This window comes from Esox lucius, chromosome 8, assembly GCF_011004845.1.
Source record: "Esox lucius isolate fEsoLuc1 chromosome 8, fEsoLuc1.pri, whole genome shotgun sequence".
NCBI lineage: Eukaryota > Metazoa > Chordata > Actinopteri > Esociformes > Esocidae > Esox > Esox lucius.
Window position 1 is genome coordinate 584413 of NC_047576.1, and position 25754 is coordinate 610166.

Here is a 25754-nt window from a genome sequence, read left to right on the forward strand (position 1 = left end):
AAACCGATGGAGTGCCTTCTCCAAGTAGGAAATGAGGCGTTACCCCAAGTAAAGAGTTCAAGTATCTCGGGGTCTTGTTCGCGAGTGAGGGGACAATGGAGTGGCCAGAAAATTGGAGCAGCAGGGGCGGTATTGCATTCGTTTTACCGCACTGTTGTGACGAAAAGAGAGCTGAGCTGGAAGGCAAAGCTCTTGATATACTGATCAATTTACCTTCCTATCCTCACCTATTGTCATGAAGGATGGGTCATGACCGAAAGAACAAGATCGCGAGTACAAGCGGCTGAAATGGGTTTTCTCAGAAGGATGGCTGGCTTCTCCCTTAGGGATAGGGTGAGAAGCTCAGCCATCCGTGAGGAACTTTGAGTAGAGCCGCTGCTCCTTTGCGTCAAAACGAGCCAGTTGTGGTAGTTCAGGCATCTGGTAAGGATGCCCCCAGGACGTCTCCATAGGGAGGTGTTCCAGGCACGTCCAGCTGGGAGGAGACCTCGGGGTAGGCCCAGGACTAGGTGGAGAGATTATATTTCAACACTGGCCTGGGAACGCCTCGGGATCCCCGAGTCAGAGCTGGCAAATGTGGCTCGGGAAAGGGAAGTTTGGGGTCCCCTGCTGGAGCCACTGCCCGATACGGATAAGCGGATGAAGATTAGAAGACAGCATTGGTTTTGTGGGATAGATTGTGTTGCTTTGTTTGATCATGCTCTAGTGGCTCCTGCAAGCTCAGTCATGACAGTTGACCAGGGAATGTGCTTCCCTCCCAGCGAGCGTGTGACTAGTTGAGTGAGTAATAATAATAGCTTGGTGAGATTTGTATCTATCTTTGACTCACCTGAACCTGACTCAAAATACGAGTGGAGAAAAATTGGCAGTTCATATTCTAGAACGTTCAAGGATCTAATTTCAATAGTCAAGGACCTCAATTGTGTATAATGTTGTTGGCCTATAGATTTTTTTTTTAAACATATCTATATGCAAAAAAGTACCAATGAAGGGGCAAATCCTTTCAGCCTTAATTGTATTATTTATTGCCATTCAAATGATTACATTCTAAACTGTCAGCATAATGTTGCCTGAAATAGTTTTAATGCAAGTCTGAACACAATATATAGCAAGCAACCAAAAACCAATATTCATTTTGAACTGGAACACTTTAAAAAGCATAGTTGAAGCCAACCTTTGATGTTGCGCTCCTCATATTAACCTAATTTGGTCAGTGATTCCCAATCCTGGTCCTCGGGACATAAAGGGGTGCACGTTTTGTTTATGCCCAAGTACTCACACACCTGATTCAAATTAAAGACTTGATGACAGGTTGATTATGTCAATCAAGTGTGTGAGTGGTAGGGCAACATTTGAATCAGGTGTGTGAGTGCTAATGCAAAATTTGAATCTGGTGGATGAGTGCTAGGGCAACATTTGAATCACGTGGTTGAGTGCTAGGGCAATGTGTGAATCAGGTGGATGAGTGCTAGGGCAACATTTGAATCAGGTGGATGAGCGCTACAGCAACATTTGAATCAGGTGGATGAGCGCTAGGGCAACATTTGAATCAGGTGGATGAGCTCTAGGGCAAAACCTAAAATGTCCCCAGCACCAGGATTGGGAAACACTGCACTTGGTAACAAGACTAGCACAGCATCAGGCAATCGAAACATCAGTAGAAAATGCAAAGCAGAATGATTTAGCTTCCCAAATCTACATTCACTTCACTAATGTTTTACATGAACATTTTAGTCATTTACACATTCTTATCCAGTGAGTAGCATCTTAACATAGCTGGGACAAATAACCAACTCAGTAATAGCAAGTACATTCAGTGAAGTAGCAAACTCAGTGTGCTGAGGTTTAATGGGTCGCTGCTCTAAACCCCCATGGTTCCTGCTGAAAAGTAGTGAACTATATAAGGAACAGGGCGACATTTGTAAACCCTTTATTGTTGCCCAGCAACAACAAACACAGACCTGTTTAGTTCTGAGAGGGTTGTCATTAAAACTACAGGAGCAGATATAAATACAGGAGCAGACAATAATTTTATATTTAATTATTTCAACTTCCCAGGTATTTTTATCAATATTTATGTTCTATATCGTTTAACTGAACCTATTCAATTAAAAGAGAATTAAACTTTTTTCAACTTGATGTTAGATGCCTCCTCTCTGTGAAACAATGATATGGCCAGAGAAAAAATATAATTGAAAGCAAAAGCTAATTTTAACCACCATTTGCTGGAATAAATTCTACTTTAACATCTCACTTCAAAAATGTTTAATGCACACTTCAATGCATTCTTTCAATGCATTAGTAAACTATGAGGACTGTGGACAAACAGTCATCAGAAGGACTTAGATATATTATCTTTGTCCCAAATGGCACCCTGTTCTATATATAGTCCACTACAGTTGACCCAGCCCACTATGAAGGGAATAAGGGTGCCACTGAAGGAAAGAGCTTGACAAAACGATTGCAGAGGCATGACAAGTCACAACAAGATTTTGCCCACATGGTTGCGTTAGACACTGCACAGGACAGATATGAGTTATCACTTATTCCAGAGCTGCAACCACCCAAATCACAAAGCAGTGAAAACATGTCCAGTCAAAGCAGCAGACATAGACAAGACTGCTGTGAAGGAAGCAGCAAAGGGTTCAGGCCTCGTCAGAGTTGATACGATCAGATAAGTCGATCACAGCGTGTCTTCTGTGCCCATTAATGGAAATCTGCTTTCATCCGCATTCATGTCACCGTAGCTTTATGGAGCAGTATACTGTCTGTCCTCCAGACCAGATGGGGCGCTGCGCTGTTAGATCGGGATGGAGACAATGGTGGGCAGTTCGCCAATGGGAGGAGGGTTGTACTTTTCTACTCTCATCAGGCGACGTAGGACATCATCTCTATCCCGAGGCCAGCTGTAGACCTGAGTGTTCTGGAGCCACGTTGGAACATGGCACTGAGGAACAGACAGAGAGAGTAAAAGAAAGAAGAGGAGGGAGAGATGGATGGAGAGGGAGGGAGGGATAGAAGACAGAGAGAGAGAGAGATGGGGGAAGAGAGAAACAGAGAGAGAGGGACCAAAAAAGGGAAAGAGGGAGAGACAGATAGAGGGAGGGAGGGACAGACAGAGGGAGGGAGGGATAGACAGACAGAGGGAGGGAGGGATAGACAGATAGAGGGAGGGAGGGACAGACAGGGGAGGGAGGGAGGGAGGGAGAGACAGATAGAGGGAGAGAGGAACAGGTAGAGAGAGGGTGGGAGAGGCAGATAGAGGATGGGAGAGAGAGAGAAGGAGAGGCAGGTCACATCAGGTTTTAACATGCATGTTTATCAGGTGTTTGAATCAGGGTTTAGTAGGTGTTTCAACTAGGGTTACATTTATCTGGTGTTTGAACCAGGGTTTAGTAGGTGTTTCAACTAGGGTTACATTTGTCAGGTGTTTGAACCAGGGTTTAGTAGGTGTTTCAACTAGGGTTAAGTTTATCAGGTGTTTGAACCAGGGTTTAGTAGGTGTTTCAACTAGGGTTACATTTATCTGGTGTTTGAACCAGGGTTTAGTAGGTGTTTCAACTAGGGTTACATTTATCTGGTGTTTGAACCAGGGTTTAGTAGGTGTTTCAACTAGGGTTACATTTGTCAGGTGTTTGAACCAGGGTTTAGTAGGTGTTTCAACTAGGGTTAAGTTTATCAGGTGTTTGAACCAGGGTTTAGTAGGTGTTTCAACTAGGGTTAAGTTATCAGGTGTTTGAACCAGGGTTTAGTAGGTGTTTCAACTAGGGTTACATTTATCAGGTGTTTGAATCAGGGTTTAGTAGGTGTTTCACACTAGGGTTACATTTATCTGGTGTTTGAACCAGGGTTTAGTAGGTGTTTCAATTAGGGTTAAGTTTATCAGGTGTTTGAACCAGGGTTTAGTAGGTGTTTCAACTAGGGTTACATGTATCTGGTGTTTGAACCAGGGTTTAATAGGTGTTTCAACTAGGGTTACATTTATCTGGTGTTTAAACCAGGGTTTAGTAGGTGTTTCAACTAGGGTTAAGTTTATCAGGTGTTTGAACCAAGGTTTAGTAGGTGTTTCAACTAGGGTTACATTTATCTGGTGTTTAAACCAGGGTTTAGTAGGTGTTTCAACTAGGGTTAAGTTTATCAGGTGTTTGAACCAGGGTTTAGTAGGTGTTTCAACTAGGGTTACATTTATCTGGTGTTTGAACCAGGGTTTAGTAGGTGTTTCAACTAGGGTTAAGTTTATCAGGTGTTTGAACCAGGGTTTAGTAGGTGTTTCAACTAGGGTTACATTTATCTGGTGTTTGAACCAGGGTTTAGTAGGTGTTTCAACTAGGGTTAAGTTTATCAGGTGTTTGAACCAGGGTTTAGTAGGTGTTTCAACTAGGGTTACATTTATCTGGTGTTTGAACCAGGGTTTAGTAGGTGTTTCAACTAGGGTCTTCCCCTCCCTCATCCTCCTATTATCCAACTGGTTGGTAAACAGATGTAACCATAGCTGCTATCCTACCATGTCACTATGGGCTGAACTGGCTCTGAAAAGGCATGAACAAATGATTTCCCAGTCCTCACAGGTGACTAGTGAGTCATTAAATTAAAGATGTTATCTAAGGTACAGTCTGACTCCAGCAGAGGAAATTTAATTTCAATATATTGCTGCGTAATTAACTTTGACAGCAGAGAGTATATCATGCTTTTATTGTATTTATTTAACCTTTATTCTTCTGGCAGTTAAAATCTGACAGATAATGATATGGGGGTGGTCAATTATTTGATCCGTAACTTGCAGTCCACTTCCGACAATTTATGTACAATAATGAACATTGGTAATCAGTGTTTTTATGTTGTAATTGTATGTAACTTTTCTGTGCTCTTATTTTCAGCCATGTCCCTCTTAGAAAATACATTTTTAATCTCAATGAGACAAAACCTGATAAAATAAAGTTAAAGTAAAATAATTTAAATTGAATTCCAAGTAAAAAGGCCAGAGAACTGAAAGGGCATATAAGCAACTCTGTATCTGCCTCAGGCAGTGTCAATAATACTTCATCTGCTGGAAAATGTAGGTATGCAGGTAAAACAGGAAATGTCTCAGTATGGCATAACAAATGACAAAATAACAACTTTGTCTTTGAAGGACTAAAGAATACCAATAATGATTATATTGATTAGGAAGCAGTTACAACACCTAACATTTGAATAAACAAAAGCTTTAAATGTTTTGTCCCAGAAAACAGAATTAGAGAGATGCCTAGGGAGTGAGACAGAGAGAGACACAAAGTTGAAAATGAATTGAACATATACCTATATCTTTAGGTATAAAAAGCTACATCTTCAGGTAAAATCAAACATTGTTCTTTAGCTTAAATCGAACACTGATAAACACCTACAGTGGATGTAAAAATTCTACACTCCCCAGTGAAAATGCCAGGTATTTGTGATGTAAAAGAATGAGACAAAGATAAATCATGTCAGAACTTTTTCCGCTTTTAATGTGACCTATAATGTGAACAATTCAATTGAAAAACAAACTGAAATCTTCGAGGGGGAAAAATGAAAAGTAAAAACCTCACAATAAACTGCTCAGCGAGGCTTCCAAGAGGCCTAAAGCAACATGAACCCATTCAAACCGGATCACGCATCTGTGTGTGTTTACCTTTAAGACCGGATCACGCATCTGTGCGTAGACACAATTAAGCCCGGCAAACGCGTTTCATTTTGAGCAGTGTCGTCTTTTTCAAGGCACAATGCCAATTATATGCACTGTGATTGGCTGAAATATTCTTGGGGTGAGTGACAGAGATGCTTAGGGGTGTTTGACTGGTAAAATGCTTTGTGATTGGTCAAAATAAGGCTACACATACAGTAGGTTATTTTACTGTCTATGGTTTTGGTCGACATTTTTAAACAGCGCGCTAGCGATCCGTCACGGCTGACTCATGTGAAGGAAGTGATATTGATGAAATTACGGAGGATGACACAGGACCAGATTCAAATGATATCCCAGATGATTTAGATATACCAGCCGATCGCGTAGTTAGAGAGCAGTGGATCTTAGCGATGTTTCGTGAGAAAGAGGATATGCACGATTTCGTTGGCTTCCAAGAAGAATGGAAGACCAAAAACTTTCACTCTTGTGAGAGTAATGACAATAAATGAATAAATGTCTAAAGATGATGATTATGGATAACAACAATACTAAATAAATAGGATGCAATAGACAATACTAGCTTATGATGGATGATGGTAATTGTGATGTCTGACGACTGATAATACATAAAACATGTTTTTTTGTCTTTGTATCAGTGATGTTCACTTGTCACTTTGGTACCTCAAAAGTATGAAATAATGAAATAAAAACGGATCTGTACTTATTTTCAAAATATTCTAGATGTTTTTGTTGTTTATAGATAATTTTTTTAAATGCAGTTGAAGATTATGGCCAAGCAAGTCAGTCAAGTTGAAAGCCAAAGAAGTATCTCTCAAATGCCTTTAATTCCATGTTTTTATCTGCTATAGAGCCTGAGAAATTAAGATTTTAGTAGGCGTTGACAAATTTTGACAAATATTTCTGGAAACCCTTAGGTTTTGGAGGGGGTTTACAGAAAAGTACTTAGGCATAAAAAGGCCTTTTTTAGCAGGCGTTTAGGCCTAAATGGGTTAAAGGAACTGCAGGAATTTCTGGCAAGTACTGGCTGTGTGCTACATATGACAATAATCTCCCGTATTCTTCATATGAATGGGCTATGGGGTATTTGAGATCCGGGTCTATTCATAAAAGATCTGGGGTTACAGCTCCGGACGCCCAGGCCTAACGACACGCCTGATTCCACTGCCTCTATGCTTTATGCTTTGTTTGGGCTCTATCAATGAATGCGGCAGAAATTTTGCTCAGATATCCAGGTGTCAAAATGTGTTTCTTAAAAACAACTTTCCTGGGGTGTAATTACTTTTTCACATGACTGTATATAGCGCTATAGTTGTATTGTGTATTGATTGTATTTAGCTGCCATTGGCCAGGTTGTCATTGTAAATGAGAATTGGTTCTCGTCTCATTTGGTTCTGTTACGGTGATGTGAACAAAGGCCTCTGACCCACTGTCATTAGAAAACAGCAACCAGTGGAGAACGAGCTACATAGAAGCTATTAATACGCTTCATTTTCCTTTAACTATTTTATATTAATACAACACTGAACATAGCGTTTCTTTCATTTGGATAGTTACCTTCTTAGCCCCAGGAAACAGGATGAGATAGGATAGTTACCTTCTTAGCCCCAGGAAACAGGATGAGATAGGATAGTTACCTTCTTAGCTCCAGGAAACAGGATGGGGATGAATCTGAAGTTCTTACTGCCATTCTGTATGAACTCATTCTGCAGCTGCAACATGACAAAGTATAGAACAAATGAGTGAAACCTGCCCCACTCTACTTTGTCCATATATGTATATATAGACCTCTCCCATTCAAATCTTACAGAAAACGTTCTAGTTCTGTGCCACAATCTACAACCCTGTTTCCAAAAAAGTTGGGTCGCTGCGCAAAGTGCAAATAAAAACAAAATGCCATGAGGTGCAAATCATTTTTGGAAAAATACATGCCTATTTTGAATTTAATGCGAGCAACACGTTTCAGAAAAGTTGGGACAGGGGCATGTTTACCACTGTGTTGCATCACCTCTTCTTTTAACAACACTCTTTAAGCGTTTGGGAACTGAGGAGACCAACTACTGTCGTTTTGAAAGTGAAATGTTTTCTCAGTCTTGCTTGAAATAGCATTTCAGCTGCTCAACAGCCAAATATTTTCAGTGGGTGACAGGTCTGTGTGCAGCCAGGCCACTTTTAATACGGAGCCATGCTGTTCTAATTCATTTCAAAGTTGGCATGTATTTTTCAAAAACTATAAAATGTCTCAGTTACAACATTTGATATGTTGCCTTTGTACTATTTTCTAATGAATATAGGGTTTCTCCTCATCAGCATATGAATCGTCCCTATTAGCATGGACATTCTCTTCCACAGCATCACCATCCAGCCAGAGCATCAGTTCATCTACTGGGTCTTAGTCTTCGAAATAATGAATGACAGATTTTCATTGGTTTATTAGGCCTATAAATGTGCAAAATTAAAATTACACAACACTTAAATAATTCAAAATAAATCCATTAGAATGTAGTTTTCATTTTGATCTCATTTTGATGATGTAGAAGGTAATGAGAGACATTATCGACCAGTTTGCAACGATTAAAGAATGTCCACATGAATAACCATACGTAGGCCTAAAGCACGGTTGCTTGATAACCACGACACATTTAAAAGAATGAATAACACAGGCTACAGCCTAATCATAGAAATAAAACTGATAGATCCAAGGATATGAAGCCTCTCTTCAAGTAAAAACATTGCAGTGTTTTATTCAATAACTTGTACATTTGATTAGCAGAGTAAAAGGATGATCAAAGGATGATTTACAGTAACCTACACTGTCACAGCGCCTCCTGTGATCACACCTCCCTCCGGGGAAGCTCGACTACATTCCTCCCTGTCACCGGCCAATTAGCCACCACCGTCCATTCTTCCCGCTACTAGCACCCAGGGTCCAACGCTAACTTTTTGCCGGACCACACAAGCGGAGCCAAGAAGAGCAAATGTCTCTTACTGAGTGACTGACTGACTAAATCCAGTATCTACATTATAGTTAGCCTGAAATAAAACAGTGTACGGTTATATTTCAACTGTTTCTTGTGGATTTTTGAAGTACGCATCCGTGCATGCGTTTTGGGTCAGGATAGACAAACACATTTGCTGGCTACAACATACATTAGTTAAGTTATAGTAAGGCCTTAACTTAAACCGTATATGGTTATATTGCGACTGTTTCTGGCATGTAAAAGTTAATCTTCAGTCTTGCTAGAAATTGCCCAATTCTTATGATTATTCCTAGGAAGTTAGTAGATACTAGTAAGCCTATTACTGGCTAATAAGCTGTTAAAACGGCCAGTGGCAAAAGCTAACAGTTCATAGACTCTATTTGTGGTGGAGGTAAACATAATAAGAAACGTTAGTCAGTTTAACACAATCCTCAATGGAGTCTAGCGACTGCTGAAGTGTGTAACGCTGGGGTGTAGTGGTTAAAGGCAGTGCCTCTCATGTGGAAGACCTAAGTTCAAAGCTACTGAGAGCAATTGCATTTATTAATTATTTCTGGTAGATTCCACAATTCTTTTCACTTGATGAAAAAGTATCATCACCCTTATTGATGGTTGTTGTATTAATGTTATTCACATACAGTAAACATACAGCTCTATGGTGTAGTGGTTAACAACACAGCCTTCCACGTGGGCGACACGGGTCCGAATCTCGAGAGGGCAACACTTTCTATTGCCGGCCGGCTGAACTAGGCTTGCCTGGTTTCTTGTTTTCTCACTGACCCTAATAGGCCAGTTGGTTTGAGATCCACTGGCCCGGACGGATGTTTACTGTCCTGAACTGAATTTAAAAAACACACAATACAAATGTATGGTACAGAAACACTATATGTAAATATTAAATAATCAGAATATTAATTCATACCACAGTTTTGCATGTGATGTGAGACATGAGCTGATACAGGCAATTGCTGTGTACATAAATATGACTCAATGTACATGATTACTTTTTAATAAATAGTTATCAAAATATTACTATACATATCATTATCATATTTTCATGACGATACTTTCATTAGATGTGACATATAAAAGCTAGTTTGTTCGCAGGCTTCTTGTGTGTCACTGCTAGCAACCTCTTAGGCAGGCATAGTTAACATGACACTTCCTGTCGACAAGCCATGTCTGTATGGTTTCTCTATCTGTATATGTCATGGACGTATTCCATGAAGGGTTTTTCCATCTTCACAACATGATAGGCGGTCGTAATTTGTTTTTCTATTTGGCTTCGCGTCACCTCATTCATCCTGAGCAGGCAGACGTTCATTCCTGCAGCCGCAGGGTTCTCAGCAGCCAGTTCGGCTGCAACACACGCCGCATGCTGCAGAGACTTAGGAGCATCATTTTGGTAGTTGTTCATTCACTTTTATAATGACCCTGTCTTATCGACTGAGGGGGAATGTTTGGGTATAAAGGGGGGATGTTTGGGTATAAAGGGGGGATGTTTGGGTATAAAGGGGGGTTGTTTGGGTATAAAGGGGGGATGTTTGGGTATAAAGGGAGGAGGATGTTTGGGTATAAAGGGAGGAAGATGTTTGGGTATAAAGTGGAGATGTTTGGGTATAAAGGGGAGATGTTTGGGTATTAAGGGGGGATGTTTGGGTATTAAGGGGGGATGTTTGGGTATAAAGAGAGGATGTTTGGGTATAAAGGGAGGATGTTTGGGTATAAAGGGAGGGGGATGTTTGGGTATAAAGGGAGGAGGATGTTTGGGTATAAAGGGGGGATGTTTGGGTATAAAGTGGAGATAATTGGGAATAAAGTGGGGATGTTTGGGTATAAAGGGAGGAGGATGTTTGGGTATAAAGGGGGGATGTTTGGGTATAAAGGGAGGATGTTTGGGTATAAAGGGGGGATGTTTGGGTATAAAGGGAGGATGTTTGGGTATAAGGGGGGATGTTTGGGTATAAAGGGGGGATGTTTGGGTATAAAGGGAGGAGGATGTTTGGGTAAAAAGCGGGGATGTTTGGGTATAAAGGGGGGAGGATGTTTGGGTATAAAGCGGGGATGTTTGGGTATAAAGGGGGATGTTTGGGTATAAAGGGGGATGTTTGGGTATAAAGGGAGGATGTTTGGGTATAAAGAGAGGATGTTTGGGTATAAAGGGAGGATGTTTGGGTATAAAGGGAGGGGGATGTTTGGGTATAAAGGGAGGAGGATGTTTGGGTATAAAGGGGGGATGTTTGGGTATAAAGGGGGGATGTTTGGGTATAAAGTGGAGATGTTTGGGTATAAAGGGAGGATGTTTGGGTATAAAGTGGAGATGTTTGGGTATAAAGGGGGGATGTTTGGGTATAAAGTGGAGATGTTTGGGTATAAAGGGGGGATGTTTGGGTATAAAGGGGGGATGTTTGGGTATAAAGGGGGGATGTTTGGGTATAAAGGGAGGGGGATGTTTGGGTATAAAGTGGAGATGTTTGGGTATAAAGGGGGGATGTTTGGGTATAAAGGGGGGATGTTTGGGTATAAAGGGGGGATGTTTGGGTATAAAGGGGGGATGTTTGGGTATAAAGGGAGGGGAAGGAAGGGAGACTGTCAGAGGAGGAGTTGGCGTTATCATAATATGATATATACTGATCAGTCACTCCCATCAATCATTTACAATTTGTATTCTTAGACCTATTATGAATGTATAATAATTTGGTCAACATTCATAGTAGTAATAACTACAATATATTGTTATTGATATTATTAATGGTTTCTGAGTTAGATTTTTACATGAGAATCAATTCACCCTGAGGGGGAGAGGAGAAACTGTCATTACTTTTAAAAACATGTTTTCTCGTTATTAAAATGTCTTGTATTAGAAAAATTATTGTATACAAAATAGTTGGAAAACAGATAAAAATATATTTTTAACATTTAACTATCACACCCAAAATAATTTACTGGTTGGGACACAACCCAGCGACACCTGTGCCACACCCTCATTCAACTGAATTAGAAAGTGGGAATGGCAGGAATTACATGTTTTTCTCACACTCTTGTGGATCAAATAGTGGATCAAAGTGGATGTATTTCTCATTTGGTTTACATTATTTCAAAGTAGTAGAACTGAACAGGTGAATCAATCTTTGTGCATTCTTTATTGCAGGATTTATTTGTGCATTATTTTGGACACTGCAATAAAGATTCTGCTTTCCATTTATAGCTCAGCACATTGGTTAAATGATCATGCCGCTATATTTGCTTTGTGTTGAGGTATTTATGTACACTCACCTAAAGGATTATTAGGAACACCATACTAATACTGTGTTTGACCCCCTTTCGCCTTCAGAACTGCCTTAATTGTACGTGGCATTGATTCAACAAGGTGCTGAAAGCATTCTTTAGAAATGTTGGCCCATATTGATAGGATAGCATCTTGCAGTTGATGGAGATTTGTGGGATGCACATCCAGGGCACGAAGCTCCCGTTCCACCACATCCCAAAGATGCTCTATTGGGTTGAGATCTGGTGACTATGGGGGCCATTTCAGTACAGTGAACTCATTGTCATGTTCAAGAAACCAATTTGAAATGATTCGAGCTTTGTGACATGGTGCATTATCCTGCTAGAAGTAGCCATCAGAGGATGGGTACATGGTGGTCATAAAGGGATGGACATTTAAACCATGCCCAATTGGCACTAAGGGGCCTAAAGTGTACCAAGAAAACATCCCCCACACCATTACACCACCACCACCAGCAGCCTGCACAGTGGTAACAAGGCATGATGGATTCATGTTCTCATTCTGTTTACGCCAAATTCTGACTCTACCATCTGAATGTCTCAACAGAAATCAAGACTCATCAGACCAGGCAACATTCTTCCAGTCTTCAACTGTCCAATTTTGGTGAGGCTCTGCAAATTGTAGCCTCTTTTTCCTATTTGCAGTGGAGATGAGTGGTACCCGGTGGGGTCTTCTGCTGTTGTAGCCCATCCGCCTCAAGGTTGTGTGTGTTGTGGCTTCACAAATGCTTTGCTGCATACCTCGGTTGTAACAAGTGGTTATTTCAGTCAAAGTTGCTCTTCTATCAGCTTGAATCAGTCGGCCCATTCTCCTCTGACCTCTAGCATCAACAAGGCATTGTTGCCCACAGGACTGCCGCATACTGGATGTTTTACCCTTTTCACACCATTCTTTGTAAACCCTAGAAATGGTTGTGCGTGAAAATCCCAGTAACTGAGCAGATTGTGAAATACTCAGACCGGCCCGTCTGGCACCAACAACCATGCCACGCTCAAAATTGCTTAAATCACCTTTCTTTCTCATTCTGACATTCAGTTTGGAATTCAGGAGATTGTCTTGACCAGGACCACACCTCTAAATGCATTGAAGCAACTGCCATGTGATTGGTTGATTAGATAATTGCATTAATGAGAAATTGAACAGGTGCTCCTAATAATCCTTTAGGTGAGTGTATATGTAACTGTGAGATTTAAATGTAACTGTGTTGAGGTATTTTTGTATATTTAATTGTTAGGTTTGAATGTAACTGTGTTAAGGTCTTTTTGTATATGTAACTGTGAGATTTGAATGTAACTGTGTTGAGGTATCTTTGTATATGTAACTGTTAGGTTTGAACGTAACTGTGTTGAGGTATCTTTGTATATGTAACTGTGAGATTTGAATGTAACTGTGTTGAGGTATTTTTGTATATTTAACTGTTAGGTTTTTATGTAACTGTGTTAAGGTATTTTTGTATATGTAACTGTGAGATTTGAATGAAACTGTGTTGAGGTATCTTTGTATATGTAACTGTTAGGTTTGAATTTAACTGTGTTGAGGTATCTTTGTATATGTAACTGTGAGATTTGAATTGAACTGTGTTAAGGTATTTTTATTTATGTAACTGTTAGGTTTGAATATAACTGTGTTGAGGTATCTGTAATGTGTATGTAACTGTCTTGAAATACCTGCTTGTGAATATAGACAGTGTTCAGGGTCCTCTCGTCATTGTCCAGGCTAACTGGTGATGCTGTCACCGTTTCATGGTACTTAGGGCTGATAATGATGATAATTAGGTATTCCTTCTGTTAAAGGACAAGGCATGGAAAAGTCAGGCAAGATGTTTAAAAAATGTCCTCTAGGGCACACAGCAATGTAATGTTCCTCCACCACATTTAAACGAGCTGGTGTTTTTTCAGTCAAAATACATCTGAAACAAACATAATCTAAAGTGATTATATAAACAAACAAACATATTCTAATCTGCATTCTAAACACATTCTAAACACATCCCACATTCCAAATACAGTATGTTCTAAATGTATCCAACATCCCAAACGCATTATAAACATGTCATATTCACATTCTAACAGCAACTGTCTAGCTCAGCACGGAGTGCCATCTGAAAGGCAGTCGGGGTAGAATGTCTTTACCTCACTGAGGTACCGCTCCATGAAGTCGATTTTACTGATGCTCCGAAAGTGCTGCTCAAACATGTCAATCTGAAACACCAGGAAAACAACGTCTGAGGTCTGTATTTTACTGAGCAGTGGGGTATTCCAGTCTTGCCTATATCAATTTATATATGTAAATTGAAAATACATGTACAAAAACACTCCTAGAAATACATGAACACATACATTTCTTTCAACATGGGGTTTAACAAAAGAAACAGCTTTGTCCATGTGTGTACTTACATGTGTGTCAAAGCCATTGTGTCTCAGCAACGCCACAAATCTGATGATCTGGTTCACATGTTTATCACTGTCGGCTTCATAGGTCACAAACACCCTTCCTATGATAAGAAGAAGTTACAGGCCACAAAATATATTCAGGATTTAAAGGTTACAGATCACAAAACGTTTGCTATGGTAACCAGGATTAAAAGGTCAGAGGTCACAAACACCATTCCTGTGGTGACCAGAGTTTAGAAAAGTTTAGAAAAAAATGCCAGGGCTTAAATAGAGGTAAGATGGAAAGATCTCACTGAAAAAGCATGGAGGTCTGAACAGTAGAGTTCCACCTCAACTTTACAGTGGCTTTGGAAAGTATTCTGACCCCTTCACTTTGTCCATATATTGTGCTGTTACAGACTGAATGTACACTACTGAATTATGCTCCTGAACACTACTGAACTACGCTCCTTCAACATTAATGAACTACGCTCCTGAACACAACTGAACCATGCTCCTTCAACACTACTGAACTACGCTCCTGAACACTACTGAACTACGCTCCTTCAACATTGATGAACTATGCTCCTGAACACAACTGAACTACGCTCCTTAACACTACTGAACTATGCTCTTTAAGACTACTGAACTACGCTCCTTAACACTACAGAAATACGCTCCTTCAATATTAATGAACTACGCTCCTGAACACTACTGAACTATGCTCCTGGACACTACTGAACCATGCTCCTTCAACACTACTGAACTACGCTCCTTCAACATTAATGAACTACGCTCCTGAACACAACTGAACTATGCTTCTTCAACACTATTAAACTATGCTCCTGAACACTACTGAACCATGCTCCTTTAACACTACTGAACTAAGCTCCTTCAACATTAATGAACTACGCTCCTTAAACATTAATGAACTACGCTCCTTCAACATTAATGAACTACGCTCCTGAACACAACTGAACTATGCTCCTTCACACTACTGAACTACGCTCCTGAACACTACTGAACTACGCTCCTTCAACATTAATGAACTACGCTCCTTCACACAACTGAACTATGCTCCTTCACACTACTGAACTACGCTCCTGAACACAACTGAACCACGCTCCTTAACACTACTGAACTATGCTCCTTAACACTACTGAACTATGCTCCTTAACACTACTGAACTATGCTCCTGAACACAACTGAACCACGCTCCTTAACACTACTGAACTATGCTCCTTAACACTACTGAACTATGCTCCTTAACACTACTGAACTACGCTCCTTAACACTACTGAACTATGCTCCTTAAGACTACTGAACTATGCTCCTTAAGACTACTGAACTATGCTCCTTAAGACTACTGAACTATGCTCCTTAAGACTACTGAACTATGCTCCTTAAGACTACTGAACTATGCTCCTTAAGACTACTGAACTATGCTCCTTAAGACTACTGAACTATGCTCTGGAATGGTCACCCCTCTGAGCCTGGTTCCTAAAGTTTTTTCCTAAATTTCGGTCTTCTTAGGCAGTTTTTCCTAGCCACTGAAATTCAACACTACTCTTGTTTGCTCCTTGGGGTTTCAGGCTGGGTGTTTTGTAAAAGCACTTTGTGAAAACTGCTGATGTAAAAAGGGCTTTATGAATAAACGTGATTGATTAATTGAACTAGGGCTCCTTAATATGTAGTTAGTGTCTACCCAATCCATGACTCCTAGTTGGTGTATGGGTCTACCCAGGGCCTCTATGGACCAGTGTTCTGGTGAAATCCAAGTGGTACTTACTTTGCTCCAGAGAGAGGGGTGCGCTGAAGGGGTTGGTCTTGGGTTTCGGGTTGGGGCTAAGGTGAGAAAAAAGTCAAAAATTACTTTTACGTTGAAAAAATTACGTTGAACATCACAAGGTGTTCAACGTAACCAACTCCTCAGAGGAACCAGGAAGTCAGCCTAACCGACAACTCAGAAGAACCAGGGTGTCAACTGAACAAATGCCTCAGAGGAAACAGAAAGTCAGAGTTACAATGACTCAGAAGAACCAGGGTGTCAACTGAACAAATGCCTCAGAGGAAACAGAAAGTCAGAGTTACAATGACTCAGAAGAACCAGGGTGTCAACTGAACAAATGCCTCAGAGGAACCAGAAAGTCAGTGTTACCATGACTCAGAGGAACCAGGGTGTCAACTGAAAAAATGCCTCAGAGGAACCAGAATGTCAACCTAACAAATGCCTTGGAGGAAGCAGGAAGTCAGCCTAACCAACGATTCAGAGGAACCAGGATGTCAGCCAAATCAATGCTTCAGAGCAAGCAGGAAGTCAGCCAAACAAACAGCTTGGTTGAAGCAGGAAGTCAGCCTAACCAACGCCTTGGAGGAAGCAGGATGTCAGCCCAGACACCATCTTGGAAGAAGCAGGAAATCTGCCTAACCTGCCTCAGAGGAAGCAATGTGTAGATTGTACAAATTAGTCCAGGTGCCTGACCAGTTACAAGTATCCCCTAGAGCAAAGGAATGTTGAATTCCCAGAGGTCGACTCTCTCATTGTCCTGGGCAAAGGAATTATGAATTCCTAATGGCCAAACCCCTCATTGTCCTTGGCAGGAATGTTGAATTCCCAATGGTCGATCCTCTCATTGGCCTGGGCAAAGGAATTTTGAATTCCTAATGGCCGAATCTCTCATTGTCCTGGGCAAAGGAATTCTGAATTTCTAATGGCCGAATCTCTCATTGTCCTAGGCAACGGAATTTTGAATTCCTAATGGCCGAACCCCTCATCGTCCTGGGCAGGAATGTTGATTATCCACCCACTGGAGAATCCCGGTCACAACCAGCTGTGATACACACTGGGATTAAACCTGGCGCCTCGACACTACGATGCAATGCCTTAGAATGCTGCACTACTTATTAACAGTTTCAGAAACAAATATATTTTATAGTAAACAGGACGATGTGCTCTTGTTCTTGCAAATCATACACTTGCTTACCTCTGAATGTAGCCTGCAGCAGGAAGACTGCAGTTATCTGGATCTGAGAAAGATAATTGGAAAGGAAAGGGAGAGAGGAACAGTGAGCTTCTCCTTTTGTCTGAAGTGAAGAGTTTAATAATAATGATCTTTCTTCACATAGCCTGTCATTGCTGATTGGGGTTTTATCCAATGTGAATTGTACAGCATTATCATATTATGAAATGTTGTGCTCAAGACGCATTTCATCAGGGAATGCAGTTGTTCCTGGACATCATACTACTGGGAATGACACTTCTGGCAAGGGGATTGGCCTGGACAAAAATAACCACTCTAAAATTCTGAAAGCAAGAGGGATGCAAGGACTGACCATGATTTGAAAAGTATATTTTGTACCGTTTTATACAGACAATTCTTCCAAATTAGAAAAGGCACAGATTGACTTTCTTACAACGTTAAGCCATTAGGACAAATGTTAGCATTTTCATCATGTTGATATTATCTTATAAAAACCCTTTCACAATAAGCTGAGAGCGCTTGATATACTTCATTTTCGGAGGTGTATGTATGTACGTACGCGAACGCTACACAAGCGGCATTGCTAACATACTCCACTGCGTACTTTATGTATCCACAGATATTTAAAAGCTATGTCCACAAGGAGGCAGTCTTGAGACAAAACATTTTACACCGGCCCAGAAATACGTTGACAACTGCTGATTTTGTACAACCACAATGAGCATGGTGACAGCGGAGGAGGGACTGTTACTAATGTCTTAAGAAAACATCCAAAAAGAGTGGCAGCGATGCCAAAGAAGATGGTGCAATAGACCATTAAACTTATTAATTCCCAACAAATGCCACCTTACAATTACTGATTTTAAGTGTCAGTATTTCACAACAGAATATCGAACAGAGATATTTCATTTGCAATTCAGTAAAATCAGTGAACTGGACAGGGGTATGAATAACTCAGAGCCAGTACTCACAGGGGGGCGTGTAGGGGAGATGGTATCTGGGGCCTGGCTGGGGGCCGTGGTGGGGCGCAGGGCCCATGATGAAGCCCCCTACAGGGCACTTGGCACAGCAGGCCGCCCCAGGGGGGGGGCAGTAGTAGGGGGGAAGGGAGTGGAAGAGGCCTCCTGAGGGGGGGTTGGAGTGCAGGGAGCGGGGTTGCTCCAGGCTGCTGGTACTGTAGTGCCCAGGCAGGGACAGGGATTTCCCCTGTGAGTAGCAGCTCTCTCCTGGGTACTGGGGGTAGTCTGGCGGGTTTGGGCAGGAGGGCAGGCTCCTGGGGTAAACAGGTCCAGACCAGGCACCGCTGGGTTGGATCCACGAGGGGTCCATCTGGCTGGGGAATGGAGTGGGCCGGCAGAAGGCATCCGTCTGGCTGGGGAACGGAGTGGAGTGGCTGTACATGTCTGCCTGGCTGGGGAAGGGTGTGGGCTGGCTGTATCCGGCCCGCAGACCAACAGGGGGCTGATACGGAGAATAGCTATCCTCCAACAGGCCTCTGTTGGGCTGCTGCCCCTCCAGAGCCCCCCGGTGGCTGAAGCCATCAGGGTGGGAGGAGGAGTCATCATCCAGGGGGAGGCTGAAGCCATCAGGGTGGGAGATGGGCCTTGGGTCTGGCTCTGTGAAGATTTCCCTGTGGCAGTCCTTAGTGCTCATGGTTTCGTCGTCCTCCTCTGGGGTGTTCTCAAAGGTCAGATAGGGGACACGTCTACTGGGACAGAGGTCAAGGGTTAGATGTTAAGGTCAGGCTTGGTACTTAAGTTAGGGTCAGGACTGGGACTAAGGTTACAGGTTAGGGTCAGGGTTAGTGGAGGGTATAGTAGGATGGATGTAGGATGTCCAGTAAATAAAGTGCTCAGGTTCTAGAACCCAAGCTAACAAGGTGAGTAACCATTCTGTCATTCTGACCTTGAGTAAGGCAGTTACCCCTACCTGCTCCCAGGTCATTTCTGTAAAAATTAATAAATTCTCAGGCAAACTGGTAAAAAATGTAAAACAGCTAAAAAAATGCCTGGTGATATAATGCCTGGTGGATATACAGTAATGCCTGGTGGATATACAGTAATGCCTGGTGGATATACAGTAAGGACTGGTGGATATAATGCCTGGTGGATATACAGTAATGCCTGGTGGATATACAGTAATGACTGGTGGATATACAGTAATGACTGGTGGATATAATGCCTGGTGGATATACAGTAATGCCTGGTGGATATACAGTAAGGACTGGTGGATATACAGTAATGACTGGTGTCAATTTGGACATTTTCACTTAGGGAAGTACTCACTGTTGTTGTCAGCGGTTTAGACATTAATGGCTGAGTGTTGAGTTATTTAGAGGGGACAGCACATTTACACTGTTATACAAGCTGTACACTCACTACTTTACATTGTAGCAAAGTGTCATTTCTTCAGTGTTGTCACATGAAATTATATAATCAAACATTTGCAAAAATGTGAGGGGTGTACGCAACTTTTGTGAGATACTATACAGTAATGCCTGCTGGATATAATTCCTGGTGGATATACAGTAATGCCTGCTGGATATAATGCCTGGTGGATATACAGTAATGCCTGGTGGATATAATGCCTGGTGGATATACAGTAATGCCTGGTGAATATAATGCCTGGTGGATATAATGCCTGGTGGATATACAGTAATGCCTGGTGAATATAATGCCTGGTGGATATAATGCCTGGTGGATATAGGCTGACCTGTCTGTAGCTGTGGTTGAGTAGCAGGGTGTGGGGAACATCATTCTATCAGCCACCATGGATCAGGTCCCTTCACGCCCAGCAACACACACCATCCTGTCAGAAACAACACACACCATCCTGTCAGAAAAACACACACCATCCTGTCAGAAACAACATCAACAACCTGCCAGAAACACCACACACCATTCTGTCAAAAACAAAATCAACAGCCTGTCAGAAACAACACACACCATCCTGTCAGAAACAACACACACCATCCTGTCAGAAACAACATCAACAGCCTGTCAGAAACAACACACACCATCCTGTTAGAAACAACACACACCATCCTGTCAGAAACAACATCAACAGCCTGTCAGAAACAACACACACCATTCTGTCAGAAACAACACACACCATCCTGTCAGAAACAACACACACCATCCTGTCAGAAACAACACACACCATCCTGTCAGAAACAACATCAACAGCCTGTCAGAAACAACACACACCATCCTGTCAGAAACAACATCAACAGCCTGTCATAAACAACACACACCATTCTGTCAAAAACAAAATCAACAGCCTGTCAGAAACAACACACACCATCCTGTCAGAAACAACATCAACAGCCTGTCAGAAACAACACACACCATCCTGTCAGAAACAACATCAACAGCCTGTCAGAAACAACACACACCATCCTGTCAGAAACAACATCAACAGCCTGTCAGAAACAACACACACCATCCTGTCAGAAACAACACAAACCATCCTGTCAGAAACAACATCAACAGCCTGTCAGAAACAACACACACCATTCTGTCAGAAACAACACACACCATCCTGTCAGAAACAACACACACCATCCTGTCAGAAACAACATCAACAGCCTGTCAGAAACAACACACACCATCCTGTCAGAAACAACACAAACCATCCTGTCAGAAACAACATCAACAGCCTGTCAGAAACAACACACACCATTCTGTCAGAAACAACACACACCATCCTGTCAGAAACAACACACACCATCCTGTCAGAAACAACATCAACAGCCTGTCAGAAACAACACACACCATTCTCTCAGAAACAACATCAACAACCTGTCAGAAACACCACACACCATTCTGTTAGAAACTACATCAACATCAACACTCTGTCAGAAACTACATCAACAGCCTGTAAGAAATAACATCAACAACCTGTCAAAAAAAGCATCAACAGCCTGTTCAAAATAACACAAAACATTTACTGAAACCGTTAGGTGGCATGGAGAAAGTATTTGACTGTAGGAGGGACCTATTCACCAGATAAATGATTGATCTAATGTGATAATTTATTATCCTTCAGGGGATGTTTCTCTAGCAACACAGAGCAGCTCTGAGTATTTAACACACAACATCCAAAACACAAGACATTCAACAGCCATTTACCACAAACCAACAAGACATATTTCAAACAGACAATTAGGTGACTGGTGTGAGTGTGAGGTTATCCTTTATCATCAAATTCATGACTCATAATTTTGGATGTTAAAATAATGAAAAATGTATAGATTAATAGATCAAGGGGCGCCTACAGAGCAGTTAAGAGGGACTTTTCTGAAGCCGTAGCAGTTAGTTACCAGCAGTAGTATTCTGTTGCCGTATAGCTCTGGTGGGGAGCAGGAAGTGATGTCAGTTCTGTGGAAATACCATTCTCACTGATGGGAAACCAAACCAACAACCTCCGTCTCGTGTCCATGTCACTGTTGTAATGGGCATGTTCCAGAAGGATCCCCGTTCACTGCACTCCTCTCAACAGGCCAAAAGCATTAGAACTTGTGACTATTGACAGTGTATTATCATCGTTTTTTTAAATCTAATAAAAGCCCTTGTGCTGCCAAGCTTATTTCTTGGCATATAGGCTAGGGGCAAGGCTACATTCAGGTGCACAAAAGATAGGCAAGGGGGCGGGGCTATAATCAGGTCCACAACGTTCATTACATTCCAGCTCAACTACACGGTGCAAAAACATTAAGGGAACACTTAAATAACATATCGGGTCTCAATGAACAAAGTATATTAAAGATCAAATCTTTACTGTACATTGTGTAATTAGTTGAGAACAAAATGACGTAACAACGGTCAATTGAAACCAAAATCACCAACCGACTGAGGGCTGGATTCAAACGCACACCGAAAATCTAAGTGAAGAATTGAAATCACAGGCTGTTCCAACTGGCGTAGAACAGCAACTCATGGCAACTCAAAATGTGACTCAGTAGTGTGTTTGACTCCACATGCCTGTACAGACTCCCGACAACATCTGGGCATGCTCCTGATGAGACAGCGGATTGTGTCCTGGGGGATCTCCTCCCAGACCTAGATCAGGGCATCAGTGAGTTCCTGGACAGTCTGTGGCAGTACTTGGCAGTGTTGGTTGGACCAATACATAATGTCCCAGAGGTCCTCAATTGGATTCAGGTCTGGGAAACGTGAGGGCCAATGCCTTTGCCATCCAGGAAGCGGAGACATGAATATATAGGGGCGTGTTATTCTAATGACGATCGTTTTCAGCCGCGGCATTTATCAAGGGCAGGTATTGCGTACACCTGGATTTTAAAGGTATGCACAGTTTCATAAATCAGGCGGTGAGAGGAGTGTAAGCAAAATCATATGCCAACATATACGCCCGTTTCTACGCAAGAATGATAAATGAGGGCCAATGGCCCTCATTTATCAAAAGTGTGTACACCAAATTTCCACCCCCTTGCGTAAAAAACCAGGGTGACTTTGAGATTTATCAGTATGGACGTTGGCGTACGGCACTCTCAAATCCTACGCAGAAAAGAAAATCCTAACGCACTGACAAATTAAAAGATATGATATATCATGATCCACTGTAAAAAAAACAACAAACATAATAATTACAAACTTCAGTGTTCATTTTTGTGCAACATGGACTTCAATGTTTAATTTGTGTGACTGTACCAAAGCATTTGATTTATATGTATTCCTTCAGATGCGAGCCTGTGCGCTTTACATGACGTTTCAGGGTTAGGCCCGGCAGTTGCGCACGGACTGGGTTCAGTAATAAAAGGCTTTTAATTATCAAAATATAATTCAGACTGACAAAATATTAAAAATGACATTCTTCTTCTTCTTTTAAATAATAATAATAATAATAGAAATAATAATAATAACGACATTCTTCTTCTAAATAACAATAAACGTCATTAATAATAAATATCATAAAATAATAAGACGAATATTACAAATTGTCATGCAATTATTAATGTGAATGAATGGCACTCCACATCACATCATCATCTTTTATTCCGCATTTTTAAACTGCTTTCTACCTCCCTGGTGATCGTCTCAATCTCCACGTCAGAGAAGTTTCTCTTTTTTGCTGTCTTCCGTGTGTCCATGGCATAAAATGAGGGCGTGGGAGATGCGGAGACTTGAATATATAGGGGCGTGTTATTCTAATGACGATCGTTTTCAGCCGCGGCATTTATCAAGGGCAGGTATTGCGTACACCTGGATTTTAAAGGTACGCACAGCTTCATAAATCAGGCGGTGAGAGCAGTGTAAGCAAAATCTTACGCCAACATATACGCCCGTTTCTACGCAAGAATGATAAATGAGGGCCATTGACACTAGCAAAACACAAAACTAGAGAAGAATCAGTCAGTCAGGATAAGGAGAAAGAGCAATTGTCTGAGGCCACCACCTGCAAAACCATTCCTTTTTCGGGGTTGTCTTGCTGATTTAGCCCAGATAAATTTATTAATTATTCCAATTGGACTCTAAATATTTCACCCGGCACAGCCAGAAGAGGACTGGTCACCCCTCTGAGCCTGGGTCCTCTCTAGGTTTCTTCCTAAAATTCAGCCTTTTTAGGGAGTTTTTCCTAGCCACTGAAATTCAACACTACTGTTGTTTGCTCCTTGGGGTTTAAGGCCGGGTGTTTCTGTAAAAGCACTTTGTGACAACTGCTGTTGTAAAAAGGGCTTTATAAATACATTTGATTGATTGATTGATATACCTGAAGTTTATTTGACTTGGTGTCATACTATGATGATTACATGTTCCCTTAACATAGCTGTTTATATTGCCTATGGTCCTGTCATGACAGGCACCTTTATTAAATAAGACCTGACCTCACCATGACTAATTAATTAAATTAAGTTTATTAGAATGTATTAGTCTGGAGGAAAATCAACAGCCCTCAAGCTATGAGCAGGTATTAACAAAGTTATATGAAAGTTTATACATTTTAATACCAAGCAGAGGAAGTCATTATTAACAGGGCTGTTTGCAAACTACATGATGGTACACGGCCTATAAATATAATATAAATTAACTGCAGGGTTGGAGGCAAATATGTTTGCAATCACGTTAATATATCAAAATAAAGCAAAACACTGCCATGGTTTGGAGAAATATCCTCCATATCCAGTGTAGTCAGGTGGGATGTGCATAAACCTACTCTCTCAGATGGGGACCACATTTTGCTCAGGATCTTGGTCAGTCACGTTTGCGTTTTCCGCTGTACTAGCAGTTGCGTTGACCCAGATTCAGAACTGAAGCTCAACTCAGAATTTCCAGAGTCCGTTGTTGCTATTGACGTCACCTCACAAGGTTACACGCTGGGCGTGCATCATCTCACGCGAAGGTACAAACCTGCCGTCCGCCCACGATGCATCTACCCTATCTGTCAGTCAACCGCAGAAATCTGCTGCGTATCGCACAATTTATTATCTTCCTTTCGCTTTCCTGTACATCACACCTCTTGAATATTAGACATGCAATTTCAGTAACTTTTTATTCTGATTATAAATGCTAAATTGACTTCCCCGGATTACAGTTGTAATTTCAGAATAAAACAGAAAATATTTACAAAAACAAAGCACATACTTGTGAGATATATCTATTTATAAAAGTATCCTGAAAGTTATATGCAACTAATGGTAAAACACAAGTGACAATAATATTTTCTCAACCACATTCATACAAGTTCATACCAATGTTCAGCGCTCTAGAAAGGTTGACCTACCTCATCGTACAAAATCCAACACCTAGATCGGGTTTCAAATCCAACGTGTACAAAGTTTAAAATCGAACAGCAGGTATGTGTCTTCACTAGTCTCGACATCCGCACTGATTCATCTGACAATGTACTACCAAGAGATGTGTACCAAGCTCCCCCTTCCGTCAATAACAAACAAGTAACAAACACTTCATAAATCTGTTTGTCATGACAAACTCAACTCTTTGTACCGCAAATTTCGCCAGACAATCCGATCCGTTGGAGCTTCAATGGAGACTGCGCAGTGAGAACCTGTAAAAAACCCAACAGGTGGTGTGGCATCACGTCCCTTTCACAACCTCGGTGCGTTGAGTTGTCTTGACAGTGGCACGCAAACACACGCACACAAACTACTAACGTATCTGCATAAACGGGGAGATCAACTTTTAATTAATACCCCTTGTAAATCCGATGTTCACCTATCCGTAGGTCAAAAAAAAAAATTAACCCCCCTAAACTTAACCCCAATAGTAGCACACCAAACAATGATGTTTATTTTTTCATAAAATTCCCCAATAATACATATTTTTCTGTCACAGTGTATAGACACCCACATTTTTGGAACGTGTCACTGAAATGATAATTCTTATCTTTAATTACCCCTACCGTAATGCCAAAAATGGAAACCAGAAATAGCCCTTTTCCATCTGGGAATAAGCAACAGTTTCCTCATTTCACTATTTTTATGGGGAGACC

General features: G+C 41.3%; 1 protein-coding gene across 3 annotated transcripts; it reads right to left on the reverse strand.

Moving 5' to 3' along the window:
* Positions 1 to 1298: 1298 nt before the first annotated feature.
* Positions 1299 to 25363, reverse strand: traf3ip2l (TRAF3 interacting protein 2-like). Of its 3 annotated transcripts, none has more exons than XM_010900685.3 (10): positions 25026 to 25363; positions 19998 to 20093; positions 18257 to 18990; positions 17289 to 17331; positions 16094 to 16149; positions 14329 to 14426; positions 14065 to 14133; positions 13600 to 13716; positions 7300 to 7374; positions 1299 to 2947 (listed from the first exon to the last, which is right to left on the reverse strand). In XM_010900685.3, exons 2-10 carry the CDS (start codon positions 20054 to 20056, stop codon positions 2801 to 2803), a joined length of 1398 nt encoding a protein of 465 aa, XP_010898987.1. In that variant the 5' UTR covers positions 20057 to 20093; positions 25026 to 25363; the 3' UTR covers positions 1299 to 2800. The 3 variants fall into 3 exon arrangements, with proteins under 3 accessions (XP_010898987.1, XP_010898988.1, XP_010898989.1); XM_010900686.3 differs by having other exon boundaries at positions 19998 to 20117; XM_010900687.4 differs by lacking the exon at positions 25026 to 25363 and adding an exon at positions 21607 to 21819.
* Between the last annotated feature and the right edge of the window lie 391 nt (positions 25364 to 25754).